The 19,175-nt window shown below is 45.4% G+C and overlaps 1 protein-coding gene across 1 annotated transcript in view; it reads right to left on the reverse strand.

Annotated features, from left to right (window-relative positions):
• Positions 1 to 19,175, reverse strand: part of FOXK1 (forkhead box K1) — a gene marked incomplete at its 5' end in the record, with an annotated part of 47,842 nt that overhangs the window by 1,188 nt on the left and 27,479 nt on the right. Inside the window, 6 exons of the mRNA XM_084270851.1 lie at positions 2,110 to 2,334; positions 4,558 to 4,839; positions 5,508 to 5,674; positions 6,820 to 7,013; positions 8,703 to 8,849; positions 10,108 to 10,264. Of these exons, the coding sequence (XP_084126977.1) occupies positions 2,110 to 2,334; positions 4,558 to 4,839; positions 5,508 to 5,674; positions 6,820 to 7,013; positions 8,703 to 8,849; positions 10,108 to 10,264 (1,172 nt within the window). The remainder of the gene's footprint in view (positions 1 to 2,109; positions 2,335 to 4,557; positions 4,840 to 5,507; positions 5,675 to 6,819; positions 7,014 to 8,702; positions 8,850 to 10,107; positions 10,265 to 19,175) is intronic.

Below are 19,175 nucleotides of genomic sequence, written 5' to 3' on the forward strand. Positions count from 1 at the left end.
CCACAGCCCCAGCTTTGTGCAAGTTTACCAAACTGGTAATAACCCCCTTTTCATGAGAGAACTTTCTTCACAGGGGATTGGAAGAAACATGGCATTGCCAGCTAAGTATTCATCTCCAGAAGGGGAGGATCAATCTCCTGAAAATTACAGCCCACCACCTCTTTGAGAAGTCCTCCTCTGGCCACCCACAATCAGAACTTCTTGCAAGGGACAACATCTGTGTGCCATGCCTTCAATTTAGAGTGAATGCTCTCTTTAGCCCTGCTTGCACAGTAAGAACAGCCAGTCTGTCAGGAAACTAGATTACAATCCAAATTTTGAGTGTACTGACACCTCACTTGTAAGAAAAGCAGCAAAGAAACCGCTTACCCCAGACAACCAAACACATTCCCATCAGAACTGGTGTCAGAATGTACAAATTTCTGGCTCCCAATTTTGTATTCCAGTACTGATAGAAGCACTCACCCCCCCCCCCCCCATTAATAAGAGTGGTGAAAAAAAGACAATTTAAGTAGCAACCTTAAGTAAAAAATGTCTACAATTTCTGGTTCCAGACAGAGAATGTGCTTACACACTGGCTTTGGCACACAAGACTGCTTGGAAAACAAAACACATGCAGTTTTTGGACGCTGCATCAATTGGAGAGGCAGCCAAAGGGGACTCAGGAGACAGCACATCCTCTGACCTCCAGACTGATTTGCAAAGCAAGGAATGACAGAACATTAATGGTGTGTTCACTGCTAAGTGCATCAAAAAGGAGCCCTAGGATAAATAAACAAAGCAAGCAGAACAAAAGGCCCTCAATGCCCAGCAACTTCTACCAAGTGATGGGAAGGAGGCTGCAGAATATCAAGAGGATGAAGGAAAAAAAATAGGGGAAGGAAGGTAGTCACCAATTACAGCACAGTGGTTTACAAAAAGCCTTAGCTATGCAGTTGAAGTTAACTTTATACATACAAGAGTCATGAGACTCAGGCTCTGTTTTGTCAACTCGAAAGTTCATTATCACTTACAAAAAAGCTCAATATTTTCCAGTGTGATGAGAGATATTTTGGTGAGCTTAGAGTATCTTAACATAAAAATGTTAATAAAAATCTGCCTGATTCTACATTACACAAACGTTACCACATGGCAGCAGCAACTCCACCTATCTGATAAATTTAATTTCTTGGGATATTAAGATGCTAAATAAAAACCTTGCATAAAGGCAAGCATATCAGTTTTTCACTGTTCCAATAAGGCTCCTGCAATTCAAGTGCAAGCCAGGTGATGCAGTGAATAGATGTGACAACCTGCTGTAGAAACGTTCCTACTTTGCTTTGTGAAAGTCTAAGTCCCATCAGTGCCCTTCATTTCCAAATCCACTGTAAGTACCTGCATGGGACAGCAAAGGTCCTTACGGCCCTTTTTCAATGAGATGCTAAGGAACCTGGATATTACCATTCCCAGTCATCACCCTTAATTGGACAAAACTCAAGGTGCTAAGCAAGCAGTAAGAGGCAGCTGCCAAGACATAACTAGAGAGGAATTTTAAAAGTCAGGCTTAACAAAGGACTAGAACACATCCTGTACATAAGAAAATCCTACATTCACCTGATGAAAGAGATCTTATTTCTCTCAGGCCTTAAGACCTTACAATGGGAAAGTGTGGGTTTTTTTTAATAGTCTCTGGAGTCGTGTTTCTCAAGATCTGTAAGTACCATGGAAATTGTACTGTTTGGCATGCTAAAAGCAAAGGCTGTTTGTCAGAAGAAAATAAGTGGAAACAGGTTCAACACAAGAATCACTCACACTTTTAACAAGAAACCCTCAAAAGGTAGGGAGTATGAGCAACAATAAATGAGTAGCCAAGGACAAAGGACAGACACTGGCCTTTTCAGCAGCAGTGGGAGATAGAAAAACTTTTCCACTGGGGAAAGGGAGCAGAGGTGGGCAGAGAGATATCTACCACCAACACAGCCACAGAAGGGGAAGAACTGATAACCTTTGGAATTTGACACGTGGAAAAACCTGCACAGCTGACAGAAAAGCCTTAAAAGCTTTACAACCTACCTGCTGAGCTCAGAGAGCAAGCGAGAGCAGAAAGCAATGGAGAGAGAGCGCGCCTACCGTAAGCGCTGCCCGCGATGCTGTTGGTGGGGACGGCGTGTTTCCCGTTCTGGGTGACTGCCCGCACCGGGAGCTGGTGCTGTCCGATGGTCACTGGAGCTGCCTGCTGAAGGATGGTGACTGTCTGTCCTGGAACACCCTGTGCCATTTGACTGGCGACTGTCTGAATGACGCGGCTGGCTGTAGGTATCGTGGCAAACGCGATGGTTGGCTTTTCATCCATGCCTGCTTAGGGGTAGAACAGACAACAATCATGTACCACTCTGGCTTAGCAGCAGGCTTTATTCTCATTAACATTTTAGCAGTGACACATACCCCAGGCTTACAAGTGTGAAAACAGCTGAGCACCACAAAGTCACTCGCCTTTGATGTGTCCTACAGGGCTTACAGACTGGGAATGGAAAGCATTGCTTCTCAAGCTGGGGCAGCTTAGTCACAAAAGCAACATATTTGGGTTTCAGGGAGCTGAGAATATCCCTGGACACCTAATACTGCGAGAGGTGCCCAGAACTCTGCAGCAGGATTATGCTCTACATGCAGACACTTTCTGCAGGCTCACTCACACAGGGTAGTCAGCTCTGAGATGGTTTGTTTACCCTGCTCATTAGGGGGTGAACACTGCAATTGAGGATGCAAGAATAGGGAAGATGAGTCCCTCTGGAATCCTTATCTTGAAGCATATCAGTAGGTCAGGGATGAAAACACTAAAATATTCTCCATTGTGCATATACTCTATCAATATTAAAAGCATTTTTCTTACAGCATAAGCCACCCAGCCAAAAAAGAATATCAAGATTTTAAACTTGACCCTTTGTCCTAAGAAGGCATTGTCTCCCTTATTGGCACATTACAGCTGTGATACTGACAGCAGTCACTGCAAATCTCATAGCTTACTTTGTAATTACAGGCAAATTGGCCTGACTCTCAATACCACACAGCAGGAGAAGGCATTAAGATCTTAAGCAATGCCTGGAGCCAAAAGTCTGCAACAGCTTGCTGTCAGGCCTGCATACATGTTGATTTAAAAGGAGCTCTTGCCACAACTGCAAGCTTTTGCCAGCTATGGAAGTATGGGAAGAAACTAGGAGGGAGGGAAAGAAAACCCCAGGGGTTGTGTGAGTTTCTCGGAGCTAACTGTGAGAGCACCCAGCCACCTCATCTCACTTCTCCTGACAAGTCTGGAGTCAATTCAGCAGGTAGGTAACAGTTATAGGGCAGGCAGGAGAAGAGACCCACTCTTCCAGAGACAATATGGGTCTCCAAGCAGGGAAGGCAGGCAGGAAACACAAACTCTTTGGTCCTGTAGGAAGAGAAGATTTCTTCCATTTTAACATTAGAAGACAAAAAGCAGGATGTCAGTGTTGAGCTGAGACCTGCAGAGGCAGGCTCATGAGAAGCAGGGAGAGAAAAGGCAAGGAAAAGCTGGGAAATTAGGAAGGCAAATAGAGCAGCCAGGAAAAACAAAGGGAAGGTAGAGACTATAAAAGGATAGGAGTGGGAATAAAAGAGGGATAAGTAGGGAAAGAACAAGTGACAGCAAGAACTAGTGGATGAAAGAAAGGAGCAGGTGACACAGGCAGCTGCAACTGTTAGTGCTTCAGGAACACATATGGGATCCAGACAGGAATTTCTAGAGAATGCAAGTGAAATTCAAGCAGGATAATCAGTGCTGAACTAAAAATGCCAGTGGTCCTGCAACTGCAGTAAGGGAAGGTCTTTGCCATTTTTTCTTTCCCTTCAGGAAGAGCCACTGCCCACATAAAAGCCATCAGAGTAACCAGTCTTGCTGCTGGTACAACACACATTTATCTTGCAGCACTAAGCCCTTCTGAAATGGCCAGCAGATGAGGTGTTGTCTAGATCACAGCAAGAGAACATTTAACTCACTAAATCCCCCAAGGCTGGAATTTCCAGCTTCAGAAAGAGAGAGGCCTTTGTTGTAACTGGTTTTTGAAGACTGCTTTAATTGGGCACTGCCAGCACTTCCAGAAGCACATGCTTTCCTCTAGGAATTCAGGCCTGCAGAAGAGGGCTCAATCATTCATTTACAAGGCCAGTCTGAAGCAGTTTCACCCTTTCCCAGGCCATCTCTTTGGGTTAGGAAAAGCACACATTTCTGTAGCACATCCAGCAGACCAATACCCAGGCACACCCCCAGTACTGGTATCAGGGATAACGTAACTATTTTGACCACTGTGTGGTTTTTCAGCCTCCAAAGCTTGTTAGATTTGTTGCCCACAGGAGACAAGGGAGCACAGTAGTCCTGCTCACTGGCAGGGACATCAAATAGATGAGCTCTGACTTGGTTTAAGTCTTACCTGGAGAAACATCTTTTAACTACAGGCTAAGCACTGAGTAGGTGAAACAGTGTTTGACTGCTGATACCCCCTCTCCCGCCCTGCTTGTTCAAGGCTTATTAGCAAAGGAGTAAGGGAGGTGAAAATCTACCTCGATGGTCACCAGCTAAGTCCAACACCGCTCCTGCAGCTTCATGAGCTCCTCCTGCTGTGCCCTGATTTGTGAGGATGTAACCATTTGCAGAGTTGGCAGACGAGGTCACAACTCGGACCATTGTAACAGTGGGAGCTTGCTGCACCACGTGAATCGCGTGACACGAAGGCTGCTGAGAAGCCACTATTGATGCTGGCATGTACGCCACTGGCTTTGCCACCAGAGTAGATGGTCGAGGAGGAACAGCCATAATCACTGGCTGAGCACTGACTGGAGATCCTAAACAGAAGATGGAAGCATACGTTAACAGGAGAGGCAAATAGGCCCCCACATTTCACCTATGCACTTCTAACCTATAATACTTTGTCCTTCAGAGTAGGGGTAGGGAGAAATAAAGCCTCAAAATACAACATTTAGTCTTCTCCTTCCAAACTTACAAAAACCTTAGCTGCCATCTGAGCACGTTTCTGAACAAAAGTTATAAGAAGCACCAAAAAAGCAGCTTAATAAGCTTTGCCTTCCAACTTCACTGAGAACACTTTATACATCAGGCCAGTCACAGCACAGCTGACAAGCAGATACTTACCAGGACTTAACAAATTATCAAGGCCCTGCCCACAGCACCAGAGCTCTGCACAGCCAAGGTGATCTTATCCCAAAGGCTGGTAAATCAGCATGAGCAAGCTACACGCTGCTATAGCTATTCTGCTGTCAGTTTAGAGCCACCTAATTCAAGGATAGCTGCATCCCTCTATCTCAGGTCCTCTCATCCAAAGACTAACAAAAGTGGTCTGAAATTACATAGGCATCATCAGTGTCTAACAGTGAAGTGGAAGGAGATGACTAGATCCTCCTGTACCACACTGGCAGCAGCATTCCTGCTGGGTCCTCAGCGTGGCACTTGGTACAACTGAACAGTTCCCCTCTGTGAAACAAGAGCTACTCACCAGGTGCGCTCTGTGAATACCGATACTCTGGAACTGAAGCTAACTTTGACCCAAAGTCATGATCATGTGGAATGGGTGAGCCCTCCCGTGATAGGCACTCTGGAGTCTGGAGGCCACTAGAGTGGGGGGACAGCAGGCCAGGGTGAGTAGGGGAGGCAGGAGCACTCCTGAAACACCAGAACAGAGTGTTGGCAATGTAGATGCATTTTGACCACAAGACCGCAGCAGAGACCAAGTTACCTCCAGAACAGGATTCTCTAGCAGGACAGTCTTTCACACAACCCACTACAGTCTTGGTGGGAAGAGTTAAAAGTTACACCATAGCCTCACAAATACTACAGCACCAAATGCTGTCACATTATTTCTTGGTGAAGGAAACTGGACCCTTGAAATGAAATGTTGGGCATATTCTGAAGACCCACTGCTGACAGAAGCTGTTCAGTGCCTCATGTTCAGAGCAGTTTTATGATTTCAGGTCATTCTCAGAGGATCTTCATCAGTGTTTGAGAGTAATAGGTGGAAAAAGAAAGATGTAACGTAGATGCAAGTGGCTGGCCCTGCACGTGCTTATAGAGCAGTTGCTCCCTCTTCTCCCCATTGCCTCCCTTCTCAACTGCTTGACTCCAGTTCCACGTGGCCACCAAGCACACGTGGAACTGAACATTTCTTTAATAAGCAAGACAGAAGCTGATCAGCTGAAAATGTCTCCTCCTGTTCCCTCCCCATTTTAAAAGATAAAAGAGGTGTGGGAGGAATGTTCTATGGAACTGCTCCAGCTTGTGCTGAACTGCCAGTCTTATTCTCACAGCTACTGGGCTCAGAGAAAGCTGTCACTGCACACAGCTCCTCTTCTGCAGCTACATCTCAGACTGAAGCAGTTCCACAGAACACCCTCCATTTCTCCACTGTTGACAACCATGATCAACCTGATCTCCCATACAGGAGAGTGCTTTGAATACCACAGAAGTTATTCCCACTATGATCTAATCCACGTCTAAACACAGCTTTCCCAAAATGAGACTGGCATCTGAAAACACTTGCTCCAGTGAGAACTGCTTTGAATTTCTTTGAAACAATGCCAAAACAGATATGTTATTTGATGCATTTTTGTAGTTTGGGTCTGGATTTTTTTTTTCCCCCCCATAAACACTTCAGTCAGAACAATTTTCCAATCCTGCCTCAGGACTATCTAACTAAATTACCTCTCAAACTGTAAACACCAGCAAAGTTTGCTCACTGCACTGCTGGAGAAGTTCCCATTTATTCTCTTTGTTAGGAGCTCGGCACAGAGATTAGAGGAAGCTGAAGTTACCTGGAGGAGAGAGGCCCAAAAGGTGTTCGGAAGCAGGACACTCCTCTTTGCCTTCGTTTCCTAAATGCTTGCTCTACTAGTTTGGCTTCTGAGGCAGGGTCAATCCGCCAAAAGGAGCCCTTTCCAGGCTCCTCCTGGGAGCGTGGGACTTTAATAAAGTAACGGTTCAAGGAGAGGTTGTGCCGAATGGAATTCTGCAGGAAGCAGAGGAATGAGATGATTATTTTGCCACGAGGAAGCACGTAACAAAAGACTAATGGGTTTTGAAACACAGCTTGGAAAAATAATTCCCACAGCATCAGAATTGGTGCTGAAGAAACAAGTGACTTAAGTCACACAGCTCTGAAGTCACAGATCTGCAAGAGTAAACCTGGGGAAACATCTCAGTTTCCACTAACCATGGCAACAGATGGGTCTGCTTGGTACTACCCCACCACTTAAACACAGCTGGAGCCAGGTAGTGCAGGGACTTTTCTACGAAAAGCAACCCAAAGCAGAGCTTTTCCTGAGGCAGAGGGAAAACACTATAAACCACATCAGAACTCTCAAGAGACTTTTTTTCTAGGCAAGCAGAAAAAATAATTGCCTGAGCCTGTGCTAACTGCTTCCCTGCCAAGCGATCACAGGGGTGCCCAAACATGCCCTGAAGGACACTGCCTCTCCTGGTAGCTCTAATGCAAGCCAGGCAGACTGCTGTTTCCAAGAGGGATTTAAGTGGCACTACTCTCACACTGCACAGATGTCCAGATATTGACATGGCTATTTATCCTTTTCATTGCAGCAGCACACCTCTGGGTTTAGCACTATCTTTTGGACTAGGGGAAAGGCTCAGTAAGCCCAGCTGCACACAAGCTCATTCCTCTTCCATTTCCAAAACAAAACAGCTTCTGTAGTAGCTTCAGACAAGCAAACCCTACAATGCACTGGTAGGGGAAGGGGAAAGGTGATTTCACTCTCCACTGAAATGCAGCCCTTTGAAGCAGGATGCAGCAACTAGTTTGCAAAGCACAACTCCACCGAGCAGGTTAAGGCAGGAAGTGAATTCCACAACTAATTACAACTGCCCGGAAAAGCCAGGGAGGCAGGAATGTATATATTCCAACTGTACTCAAAGTGCACCAAACAGTACTGCCCCTGCCAGTTGAACACAATGAAATCAGCAGCTGCAAAAGTCTTTCCAGCTGCATTACTGTATTATATTCAAATGACAACACCCATTTCAGAGGTGCTACGCCAAGAAAAAGTCTGAGGGCAGGTGGAGCTGAGGTTTCTGGAACTTTGAAAGCAGCCCTCAAGTGAACTTTTAAGCTTGATTTAGCATGTGTTAACTACATCCAAACTCTCCTACGGAGCTGTTGAGATTTCCTCTAATACCACAAAGCATGGGCTCCCAAGTTCCCAGTCTCAGATTCAACACTCAAACTGTGACTCAGGCAGGGCACTTGATACAGTGGGAAAACAAAACATCTGTGGTTATTTAAGGTATTATTATGATTAATAACTGGAACCTCAGTTTTAGACTGGACATCATCTCCTTGGACAGATCGTGTCAAAAGACAAGGTAAATGATTAAGCAAGATTTGGGCAAGGATCTGGACAGGAGTGACTGACAGCAAGGATGTGGAAGAATAAATAACAAAAATCAGATACATGACTACAGAATTAAAAGGGCTTCAAAAATCAGCACCACACTACACTGCCCTAGAAAGCACTTCAAAAAAACCCTAATGGCCCACAAACCAGTTAGCTTGCGTTAAACAAATTCACTCTGGGAATAGTCAAAGCAGGTTTATTCCCAGTGCCCCAAATCTTTAATAAATGCATTGCAAAGCAGATAAGCCCTGTCAAAGTAGTTTAAAAGCTTGTCAGTGTTAAGAACTCACCTGCCAGCCTTTGTCAGCAGTCCTGTAATATGGATAATGCTTGGTGATGTGGGCATAGATCCCACTTAGTGTTAATTGCCTGTCCTGTGCTGAAGATATAGCCTGCACAATTAGCTGAGCATACGAATAGGGTGGCTTGGATTCATCCTAAGGAAAAAGAAACAGATTTAGTCACAAAGAATTTCTCCACTTTCGTTTTCCAACAACATAAACTAAGAAAAAAAAAAAAGCACATTGGGCTGAAACTTCAGAAATGCCAAGAGAGCATCTGGGGCAACTAAGAGCAGCATCACCCTCTTCCCTTTCACTCCTGTTTTACACTGTCGACTCCTGATTTAGCACAAGCATTTGTGCACCAACACAACTACAGGACTGAGACAGATTAAAGTATCTTCTTCCCTCCTCTAACACACACACACAAAGCTTACTTTAATCCAGTTCCATTTCCCACTGAAATTTACCCTACATGTTTACACCAGTAGAAGAAACAGGCCCAGGACAAGTGATTGGAGGGTGTAGTGTACATTCACTGCTTTCAGTGTTCTTGAAACAAATGCCTTCAAATCTGCCCAGTTACAACTAAACTTTGTTTGGAACATTTCATGCAAGCATGCTGTCAGCTCTCTTCCCAGCAACAGGCCCAGTATGAAACCTGATCCCATCCCTTCCCTTCTGCAGCAGGATTTGTTTCAATCTAGGAACTTTGTCTGCCAGATTTCATATTCCCAGCTCTTCATATTACTCTATCAAGAACAGCCCTTCTTGTCTCAAGGGAGAATTCAATCTACAAAAAAAGCCATTTAGTATTGTGCTCCTCCACCCAATCCCAAATCAGGTGGTTTTGGATCTAGACCTTTAACTTTGATCTGAAGATCAACTCACCAAAATTAAATGTTATCATTATAACTAAGTTAGTTTTTAATCTAAATTCCACTGCTACTCTCCTCATTTAATGCTTGCTTGACAGGCCTTTGTGCTTGTTTTAAAGTCAGACTACAGATTTCTCATGGCAAGGATCTGGTTTCCTCCCCTGCTTCCCCTTTCTCCAACTGTGTTTGGCAAAATAACATTAATTGAAAGGAGACAAATGAGACTCTGAATTTCAATGCACCTTCTCTCTACAGGTTCTTGATTTATCAAACAAGCAGAAAAAGTCTTCTCACTTAACCCTTTTAATGCATGACTTGAATGCAATTTGGGCAGCTAAGCAAGCAGATTCTTTGTCTACCACTAATAAGACGTGGGTTTGAAGGCAGTCTCAAAACACTGCAGGATACTGTACCCACACCCCTCTGCTCAGGGTATTCTCAGACCCCTTTTAACTATATGTAGCACCAACAATAAACTGCAAGGTCTTAGTAAATCTCCCAGAGAGCACTGCTAGGTAGGTAATACTTCTGCGAACCTTTGGGCTGTCCCCACCAGATGCGTCTGCCTGCTGTTCTGATGCTGCTTTTGCAGCATATTCTGCTGCCAGCTGCAGATCCGAGGTAATGTTGTGAACAAAACGATATCCTGAGGATCCAGCACCACGTGGACTGGCCGGGCAAGAGTTGGGAACACTGGAAAGGCAGAAAGGAAACAAAGTTATTTCTTACCTCATTTACTAACAAGACAGTTCTTACTCTCTAAGGTACAGTAAAGCTCCCAGGTCACTGAGGAGCAGATATACACTAGACTAATTTTTGTCTCTGCATCTCATCCAGAGCCCAAACAGGTAAAAAAAAAAGACCTGCCAGAGATAAAATTGGAATTTTTACGAAATCCTGACATCCCCCTCCATTTTCTACAATCACAACAGCTCCTCTGTGTCTGAGGAAGCACTTAAAACAACGTACTCTGTATCAGGGATGAATACTTATCTAAATCACAGAATCATAACGGTTGGAAGGGGCCTCCAGAGCTCATCAGGTTCAACCCCCTGCCAAAGCAGGGTCCCTAGGACAGGTCGCACAGGTCGGTGTCCAGACAGGGCTGGAATATCCCCAGAGAAGGAGACTCCACACCCCCCCGGGCAGCCTGTCCCAGGGCTCTGTCACCCTCATCAGGAAAAAGTTCTTCTGCATATTGGTGCAGAACTTCCTATGCTCCAACTTGAGGCCATTGCCCCTTGTCCTTTCCCCACAAACAATTGAAAAGAGGCTGCCCATTCCCCCCTGTGTCTCACACTTGAAGATATTTTTATACATATATATTTATTGAAATAAATAGCTTGCTGTTATAACTTGTGGATGAACAACGTTCTTATAATAGAGGTAGTATTTAATTGATCCTTCTAGCAGGGGTTCTTAGAGCATCACAGTCAGAGCACCCAGTGCAGGCACCTGCTATTCAGGTCCCTAACACAGGAGCTTCCGAGGATCATACCCTGGATCAGGACCACGCAGAGACAGACAGGCAATTCCTGGAATTACCAGGACACAAGTGCGGCTGCCGAAGGGAGCTGCGACCACCGCAGAGGGGCAGGTCCCTGCTCGGGCTGGCCAAGGCGGCTGAAGGCACCTCCGGACCGGCCGGGCCACCACGAGATGGCAATGCAGGCACGGCTATGGCAGCGCAGCCACACCGAACCCGGCAACAGGCTACAAATAGAAGCCGGCTGGAACTTGCAGCATCGCTCGGGCACACAGGAGCTGCGAGATGAGAGCTAATCAGAAAGGCTTGTCTAAGGATCACATGCCCTTGATTCGTGGGGCTGGAAGGGCAGGGGAGAGGGATGAGCCTGGGAATCGGAAATTCCCTTTTCCTGTCTGGCCTCTCTGTGCTGCTGTCTGGGATGGAGGGGTGCATCGCCAGAGCAGCCTGATGCACAGCCAAATCCCAGGGTTACGTGTGCCTGCTACGTAAGAGCAGGGAAACGGCGAACAAGAAAGCAAAACAATACACTGCAGACTTAAGAGAGCAAAGCAAGCAGTACACATTGCATGAACAGACACAAACTGGGAACCAGAACTCGGTAAAACTGACATAAACAGTGCTCTTACCAGCCAAACACCCAACAGCAGCACCAACCCCGACACAAACACAGGAACTGACAGAGCACTGTGCCAAACGCTGCACAAAGCCACCCAGATCACAGCCCCTTCCTCAAAAAGGTGACTGTTTAAACAGTCGTCGTCCCCACATGTACACATGGAAGGGAAACAGTGAGACAGCCAAGCCCTGTTTGCTCAGTGAGCAATATGTCAGCGTGGAAGCAACGTGACAGGGTAAGGAATGACCGTTTCCTACCACAAGTCCAGCCCTGGAACAGAGAAGTGCTGCTTCTCCTTGTGCTGTCTCTGCAAATGGCTGCAGTGCTGAGCTCAGCACAAACCCAGACTGGGTTCTTTAAAACAGTGAATTACAGGATGGGGGGTAGAGGGAAGAGGCAACAGAAATAGCCAGCCACAACAAACCCCTGCAATAGGAAACAGGGGGGAATGGATTAAAACTAAAGGAAGGAAGGTTTAGATTAGTTTTTTTACAGAGAGAGTGGTGAGTTGCTGGAACAGGCTGCCCACAGAAGTGGTGGATGCCCCATCCCTGGAAGTGCTCAAGGCCAGGTTGGATGGGGCCCTGGGCAACCTTGTGTAGAGCCAGGCCTGGAGGTTGGTGGCCCTGCCTGTGGCAGGGGGGTTAGAGCTCTATGGTCCTTAGGGTCCCTTCCAACCTGTGCCACTCTATGATACCTAAGCTCACCTACCTCCCACATCCTAGCAGAGTGTTTGGTAACCCTTTCAGCACCCACCAGCCCTCCCCATTAATGGGCGATGCAGTTTAGAAGTGTAGCAGGAGGTGAAGCTTTCAGGAGATGTAAGGTATACAATGCTGATGAACCCATATGTATAGATCTTCCTTTGCCAGAGATAAAAGCATTTCTTACCTAGTCTTTCAAAAAGCAGAGACCTGTTTGTGCAGGAAAATGAATCAAAGTTCCCTATTCCATGCTTTGAGCCAGCTTTGGAAGCAGATAATGCTAAACCGCAGAAGACACTCTTGATGTCTTAGTATTCACATGGGGAGTTGGTGTGAATTTAATTATTCTGCTGTCATTTTTCAATAGCTTCTCCACATACACACTCCTTGTAATGTGCAGATAATTACAAATGAAAGTAATTTTCATACATGAAACAATGACAAACCAAAAACATGGCAATTCTTTTCATCTTTGTGTTCAGCATCCGAACAATTATTGTAACACACGGACTAGGAATGGAACAGGATGAAAGGGCCTCCTGATTTTGTACTTCATCTGCAGAAATACATGAACTGCAAACCACAGAGACCAGACAACAGGTCAAGGATATGGAAGAGAGAAAGGTTCTCCAGTAAACCTGTGCACTGCACAAAGCTGTATTTCTTTGGTTTTATTTTTTCATTTTTAATAAAACTAACATGGCTTCAAAAACTGTCCCATGCAGTCCAGACAAGAATTGATTCAATTCTTCAAGATCAGCAGAAGAAGTTGCCCAGTTTTTGCTGTTCAAATTTCAGCTTCTAAGTCAAATGAGTTTTAAGTGTTTTCTTGCCCAAAAAGAACCCAAACACCCCCAAAAACCCAGTGTAGAAACCCTTACCCTGCAGGACTACAATTTTGGAGTGCTGACAAGCCCCCTCCAACCCAAACCATTAACATCTAGAAAAGCCAGTCTCTTCTACTTGTTAGTCACTGAAGAACCTGATAGCCCCTTAAAGTGGCTGTCCTGTGGGACAGCCACAAAAGTAGCCGAAGGTCTGGAAAAGGTATTATTCTTCTACCCTGGTAGACCTGCCTCCTTTCAGCCTGCATCAATGACCAAGAGAAAGGTGTAGAGATGACACATCAGCTTTTAGCTGCTCCATACAAAAAGATGGGGTAACGCTGGCTGCTCAGTGTCGAGGCTCTCAGAGTGTTCTTCAGAGGGAAAGGGAGAAAGAGCTGACAACTGGAAAAATCAAGGAGGCAAAATCTGTTCTCCCTATCCCCAATATGGGACAGAAGGAGTGAAGAAACAGTTATACTAAAAATACCCCTCTGAGGGTTAAGTTAAAATTAAACATTAGTGCAGTCAAAAGAAAACAAGCAAACACAATGCAGTGACATCAGTTTCCTGGAGTTCCTGGAATTCTCCTCACCACCCAGAGCTGGGGCTGGCCAGGGACACTTGCATGCATTCACACCCCCTTAAAAAATAGTATGGAATAAAGACATTTCCCTACAAACACCTGTTAAGGCTATAAAACACCAGTCAAGTGTGGGGATAGTAATTCGATTTGTTGGATATTAATACTGCATCAATACTTGGAGATATCCGATCCATTTTGATTCTGTACCCTTTTACTGAGGAAAGCTACAGCTAGGGATGCTGTTTCACCAGCTGTCAGACTTCCTAACTTACTGCTGTGACCCATGCTTATCGTCTATGTAGACGAGTTTAGCTTACAAGTAACTCAAGCTAATTTAGGTTAAGCTTGTCTGTTACAGAAGGCAGCGGTGTTTTGGAAGGGAAGCAACTGTTTTGTAGACAAACCAGGTGCAGTTACCCAGCATCTCAATCCTATGGCACCATGGTTAATGCCCCAAGGCCCAGAGATCTCTGATATTCAGCATCTGAACTTGAAACACTGACTGCAGTTAGCCATTGAGCCACAGGTCCCCAAATATCACACTGAGAGCCAGCTTGAGAATCAGACTACAACCATGTGCTGAATCACATCAGTCCTTCATATTTTCCATTTACTCATTAATCCTTCTTTGGCTGAGAGGCCAGAAAGATGAGGGCAGAACAGTGTCTGCACTACGCTCACCTGCGTAACGGGCAGAATTCTGGTTATCGAGAACATAACAGGTCTTGTAGCATCCCAATGTACTTTCAAGACCTGCCAAAAGCAATCTAGGCTCTTCAGTTCACAGCACTTTCTAGCAATAATTAAGTCTTTAAACACTTACTACATTTCTTCTGGCACGTTCAAAATCAGTTTCCTTTGAAGAATCAGAGTGCAAGAATAGGATGTACCACTGCGTGCACCGTGTGTCCACACCCAGGATGCTGTGTGTTGCTTGCTTCTTCATTAAAGAAAGAGAGAGAAGGATACAGCAGATCCAAAAAAAGGTGTGTGCACAGTACACACAGGCAGTGCCTTTGAAAAATGCCTAGGCACATGGTTGTGAAGCAGGTACAAGACACAGCAGTGAGAAGAGCTGCAGCCTTGGCAGCATGGCCAATACACAGATCCCCATCTGAGCAGGGAGGGCTTTTAAGCCCCCATTGAGTACAACAGGAGAATCTCATTCCTTAACATCTTCCCCAGTCTCCTTAAATGCAAATTAGAGGTGTTTTACCCTGAACACAAGGACTACGTTAGAGAAATGCCACAAGCTTCAGACTATCCCTATGTTCCATTTCATAAGCCTGCAGAAAGGGGCACCAAGAGATACAGGGACACTTTTTACGTGCAATAAGCAAGAATCAGGTCAAAGTACAGCACTTCAGCTTGCGAAACAAGCATTTCCATGAGACACCAATCAGCAGTAATGGGTGAGAATCCTCCACCACTCTCTCCTTCCCCAGCCTAGCCCCAAAAACGTAACTCAAAGAAAGGCAAGTCCTTGCACGCTGCATGTTTTAGACAAGTTTCAGATTCACAAGTGGTGTGACTGCCAAACCAAACTGGATTTTGATGTGAAAGGGGAAATCTGAGAGCCTGTTTAACACAGAAGAAAAACAAAGCTGTTGAACAACCCACAAGAAGAGAAAGTTAGCTATCCGCAAAGGCTGACATTCTTCTTACTTGCTGTGCTCCAGCAGTTCCCCTCTTCAAAAGGAAGTGAGCTCACTCCAACCGTGGACTCAGTAAACATTGTATACCAGTCAGGGGAAGAGGAAGTGCTCGTATAGCTGGTGACATCTGCAACCTTTCCTCTAGCACATGGCTTGGCACATCTCCTCTAGCACATGGTCCATTATCTGAAGTAAACATGTGTAGGAACTCCCAAGCCCTGTATAGATCATTGCTTCTCTTGTATGTTGCATATACATCACACCAGTTGCCTTGTGGTTTGGAGACAAAGGTGGTTAAAAATAATCGTTGCCTGTCCAATTTGTGGGAGTTACCTGAGCTGCATCTTCTGCCCAAATGCAGGAAGTAATGGATAACCAAGACAATGCAAAAGAGCCTGCAACAAAGCCTGCCTGGGAGCTCTTCACAGGCTTTCCAGTTAAATGGCTAGTAGTGCTGCAGGAAGAAGGAAAGCCTGAATGGAAGGGAGCAGGCAGTGTTTGCGCATCCTGTTCCACTTACTGAATACATCCACTGAAGTTGGGGTTCCTTCTGCTTCTCACCACATACCTTTAGAGGAAACTTCTCTGAAGTGGTGATGTTCAGCTGTCCTAGAGCCCATTAAAAAGCACTCTGTTTTTCCAAGCCAAGTCTGAATCAAAGCACTGCCAGCATTTGTATGACTACTATAACACGGCTCACACACACACACTCTTCTCTCATGCTTTATGGACTAAAAGCTCAATACATAATTTATCTATTACACACTCTTGGAAAGTAGTAATTACACTATACATGCATAAAAATCAGACAATGAATTTAAATGACCTGTTAAAGGCCACAAAACAAGTTGGTGGCTAAGCCAAGATAACTGCATTTCCTGGCGTGCAGGCATCTGAGTAATCCACTATCAGAGCATGCAGCATGTTACTGAACTAATTTTGCCCAGTGAAAACACACACAAAAAAAGGAAATAATGTTAAAAAAAATAGAGCTTACAAAGCCATGGCAATTCAATTCACATCTTCTGGTTTACTAATCAAGCTTATAAACCCAAAGATGCAGAAGGATACCAGCTGATCTTTCATTATTCATACCATTAACTTCATTGTAAACTAGATATCGACCCTTCTAGCAACAGCTGAAGATGAGCTGGCACATTAAGTACTAACAATTGAAATACAAATTTAAGTCCACACACCAATAAATACTAGCTTAGCTGTCAGCACAGAACCTCACCAGACACTGCTCAAGCCTTTAAGGGCGCTTCCTCCTACATGTCAAAGACTTTATTTTCTTTAACTGATAAAGACTGTATGTGAGCTAACTAGCCATGCCCTGCCACTGAAAGAGCAAAAAAAGTACAAGACTGTTTAAACCCACAGTCATTCTGCTGCAGAGATAAGCTAGAAGTAGGAGCTTACTCCAGCAGAATTGGGAAGCACATACAGAGAAATAATTTTATTTTCATAAATACTAACAAAACCCCAACCCTGAGGGGCAGTGCTGGAGAGATGCTATTTGGAAAACTGAGGTATTACTACAGGGTCATTAATAACTGGCAGATAATAAAACTCAATACTGTAAGTCTAAACTCCAGCTCAGCGTGACTTTGAGACCAGGAATAGGCTCCTACATCACACCTTGCCTCTGTGCATCTGTTTACAATCCAAGCACAAGCCACTCGGGACCAGATTGTGACACAGAGTCACGTTCCTATAGATATCACACACGGACAGGAAAACCAGGAAAAGCTAATCATAGTATAGGTGAGGAACTTCATGTCACCAGTGTCACCCAGAGAGAATCCTCCAAGTGCAAGCTGCAGGACCTTAAAAGCCACAAAGCCTCAGGACTGGCCCTTAGCTCCTGACACTGTGAATCAGTTCTATCTCCCAACATGCAGAGCTGAATTTAGCTGAACTACACATGGTTTTCACACAGTTTTTCCAATACCTTGAATCTACTGAGAAGAGATGTGTTGCTGTGCTCTGCCCTTGCTTACGCTGTGTACAACAGACAGGCTGCTGCTACCCAACTCTTGCAGCCACAGTGGCCCTTTTCTTCCTGGAACATGCAAGTCTGACTTTTTAAAAAAGGAATTTTGAACTCAAAGCAGGAAGAAATAAACCATGTCTGTGTGTAAGCCTCACAGCATGCTGCCAACCAAAGTTTTTCCTTAAAGCTGTACAACAGCATTCAAAACATCTACAAAAAGCCCTTCCTGGAGATAAAACACCTAACTAAAAGAAAACAGTGGTCACATTTCTCCCTAGGAGTAAGCAGGAATCCTGCTTTGCAAAGCTGCTGAGGGTGACAGGTTTGGTTTTGTTTAACTAGAGCTCATTCCCTCTCTAGGCAGTGCGCTTCACAGAGGGAAAATAAATAGTCTGGAAAAAACCCAGAAGCTTGCAGGGGGGAACGGGCAGGGAAGCAAGCTGCAACGTAAACAGGGAGGCTGAACAGAGCCAGGGGTCAGGAGGGCAGGGCTGGATCTGGCAGGGGCAGTGCAGGTACAGCCCCTGCCTCACGCTGGGACAGAGGCAGGAAGAAGAGGCCAAGAGCCACTTTCCAAAAAGGAAATTTCACCCTGCCCAGGATTTCCAAACTGCAATAATTTTCCATGGGCCAATCAGGGAGGAGCAAGGCAAACGCACCAAATTAGGAAAGTAAATACTAGAAGGGGGAGGAGGAGGAGGAGAGCCCAGCTCATGCAACCACCTCCCAAGGCCAGCCATGGGAGAGGGGTGTGGGTCCCACAGAGCCCCAGCCAGCCCTCCCAGACCTGGGCTTGGGAAAGGGGAGACGACACCCTGCCAGCCTCACCCACCCCAAGACAGAGTGGTGCCCTAAAAGCCAGATTGCCAAAGCACATAGCTACATGTTCCCCCAAAAGCATTCCCTTTCTCGGGTAGAAACACCTAAAACATTTCCCAAAGCCTGGCCCACAGGATATGAGAGCTCCAAGACCCTGCTGGGGAAGAGGGGAAGGTTGAAGGGGCTAAGCAGGGATGTTTACAAACACGTCAGCCCCTCCTCTGCAAGAGGAACTCAGAAAGGAAAGGGGTTTGGCAAGTGAAACCTCAGATGTCTTTTGAGGTTTTCTGAAGACTTGGCTGGATTAGCTTCTGCTCGAGACAAACGGATGCAATCATTAATCATCCTTAGTAAACACTCCGTTAAGGGCTGAGCACAATTCAACACTACTATTTCCACTTTCTCCTTATGCAAAAGAAACATTCTTGGGGAATCAAATATCAGTTGCAGGCATATGCCAGAGTCAAAAGATACAGCCTCTGTTAGTAACACAAACCACACTGCGCCGCTTTGCGCAAGATGACTGAATGGAAACTAACTACCATATGTTGGCAGAGAAACCATCCCCCTCCCCTCCCAGCAACAAGCTTCATCTAAAAAGAGAAGGTTAAATATAAACTAAAAGCAGTGCCTGAACAGAGGACTAAAACCACAGCTACCTCCAGCCCCCTCTTTCTAGAATATCTGCACTGCACATCTGTGCAGCTCTGCAAGGCTGGCGGAAAAACCCAAACACACCAGCGCCTCCAGATCTATGCAAAACCAGGCTGGCTTCGTCCTGACACTCAAGTCTGTCTCAGCCAACTAAGTTTGAGTGCTGCTCACTGAGTTGGTGCTGTCAGAAGGTGTTTGTGTATTAGACCTTTTTACAAACATACAGGCAGGACGACAAACCAAAAGTTATTCCTGCTACCA

The sequence above is a fragment of the Gallinula chloropus genome (genome assembly GCF_964237585.1).
Source record: "Gallinula chloropus genome assembly, chromosome: 15".
Lineage (NCBI taxonomy): Eukaryota > Metazoa > Chordata > Aves > Gruiformes > Rallidae > Gallinula > Gallinula chloropus.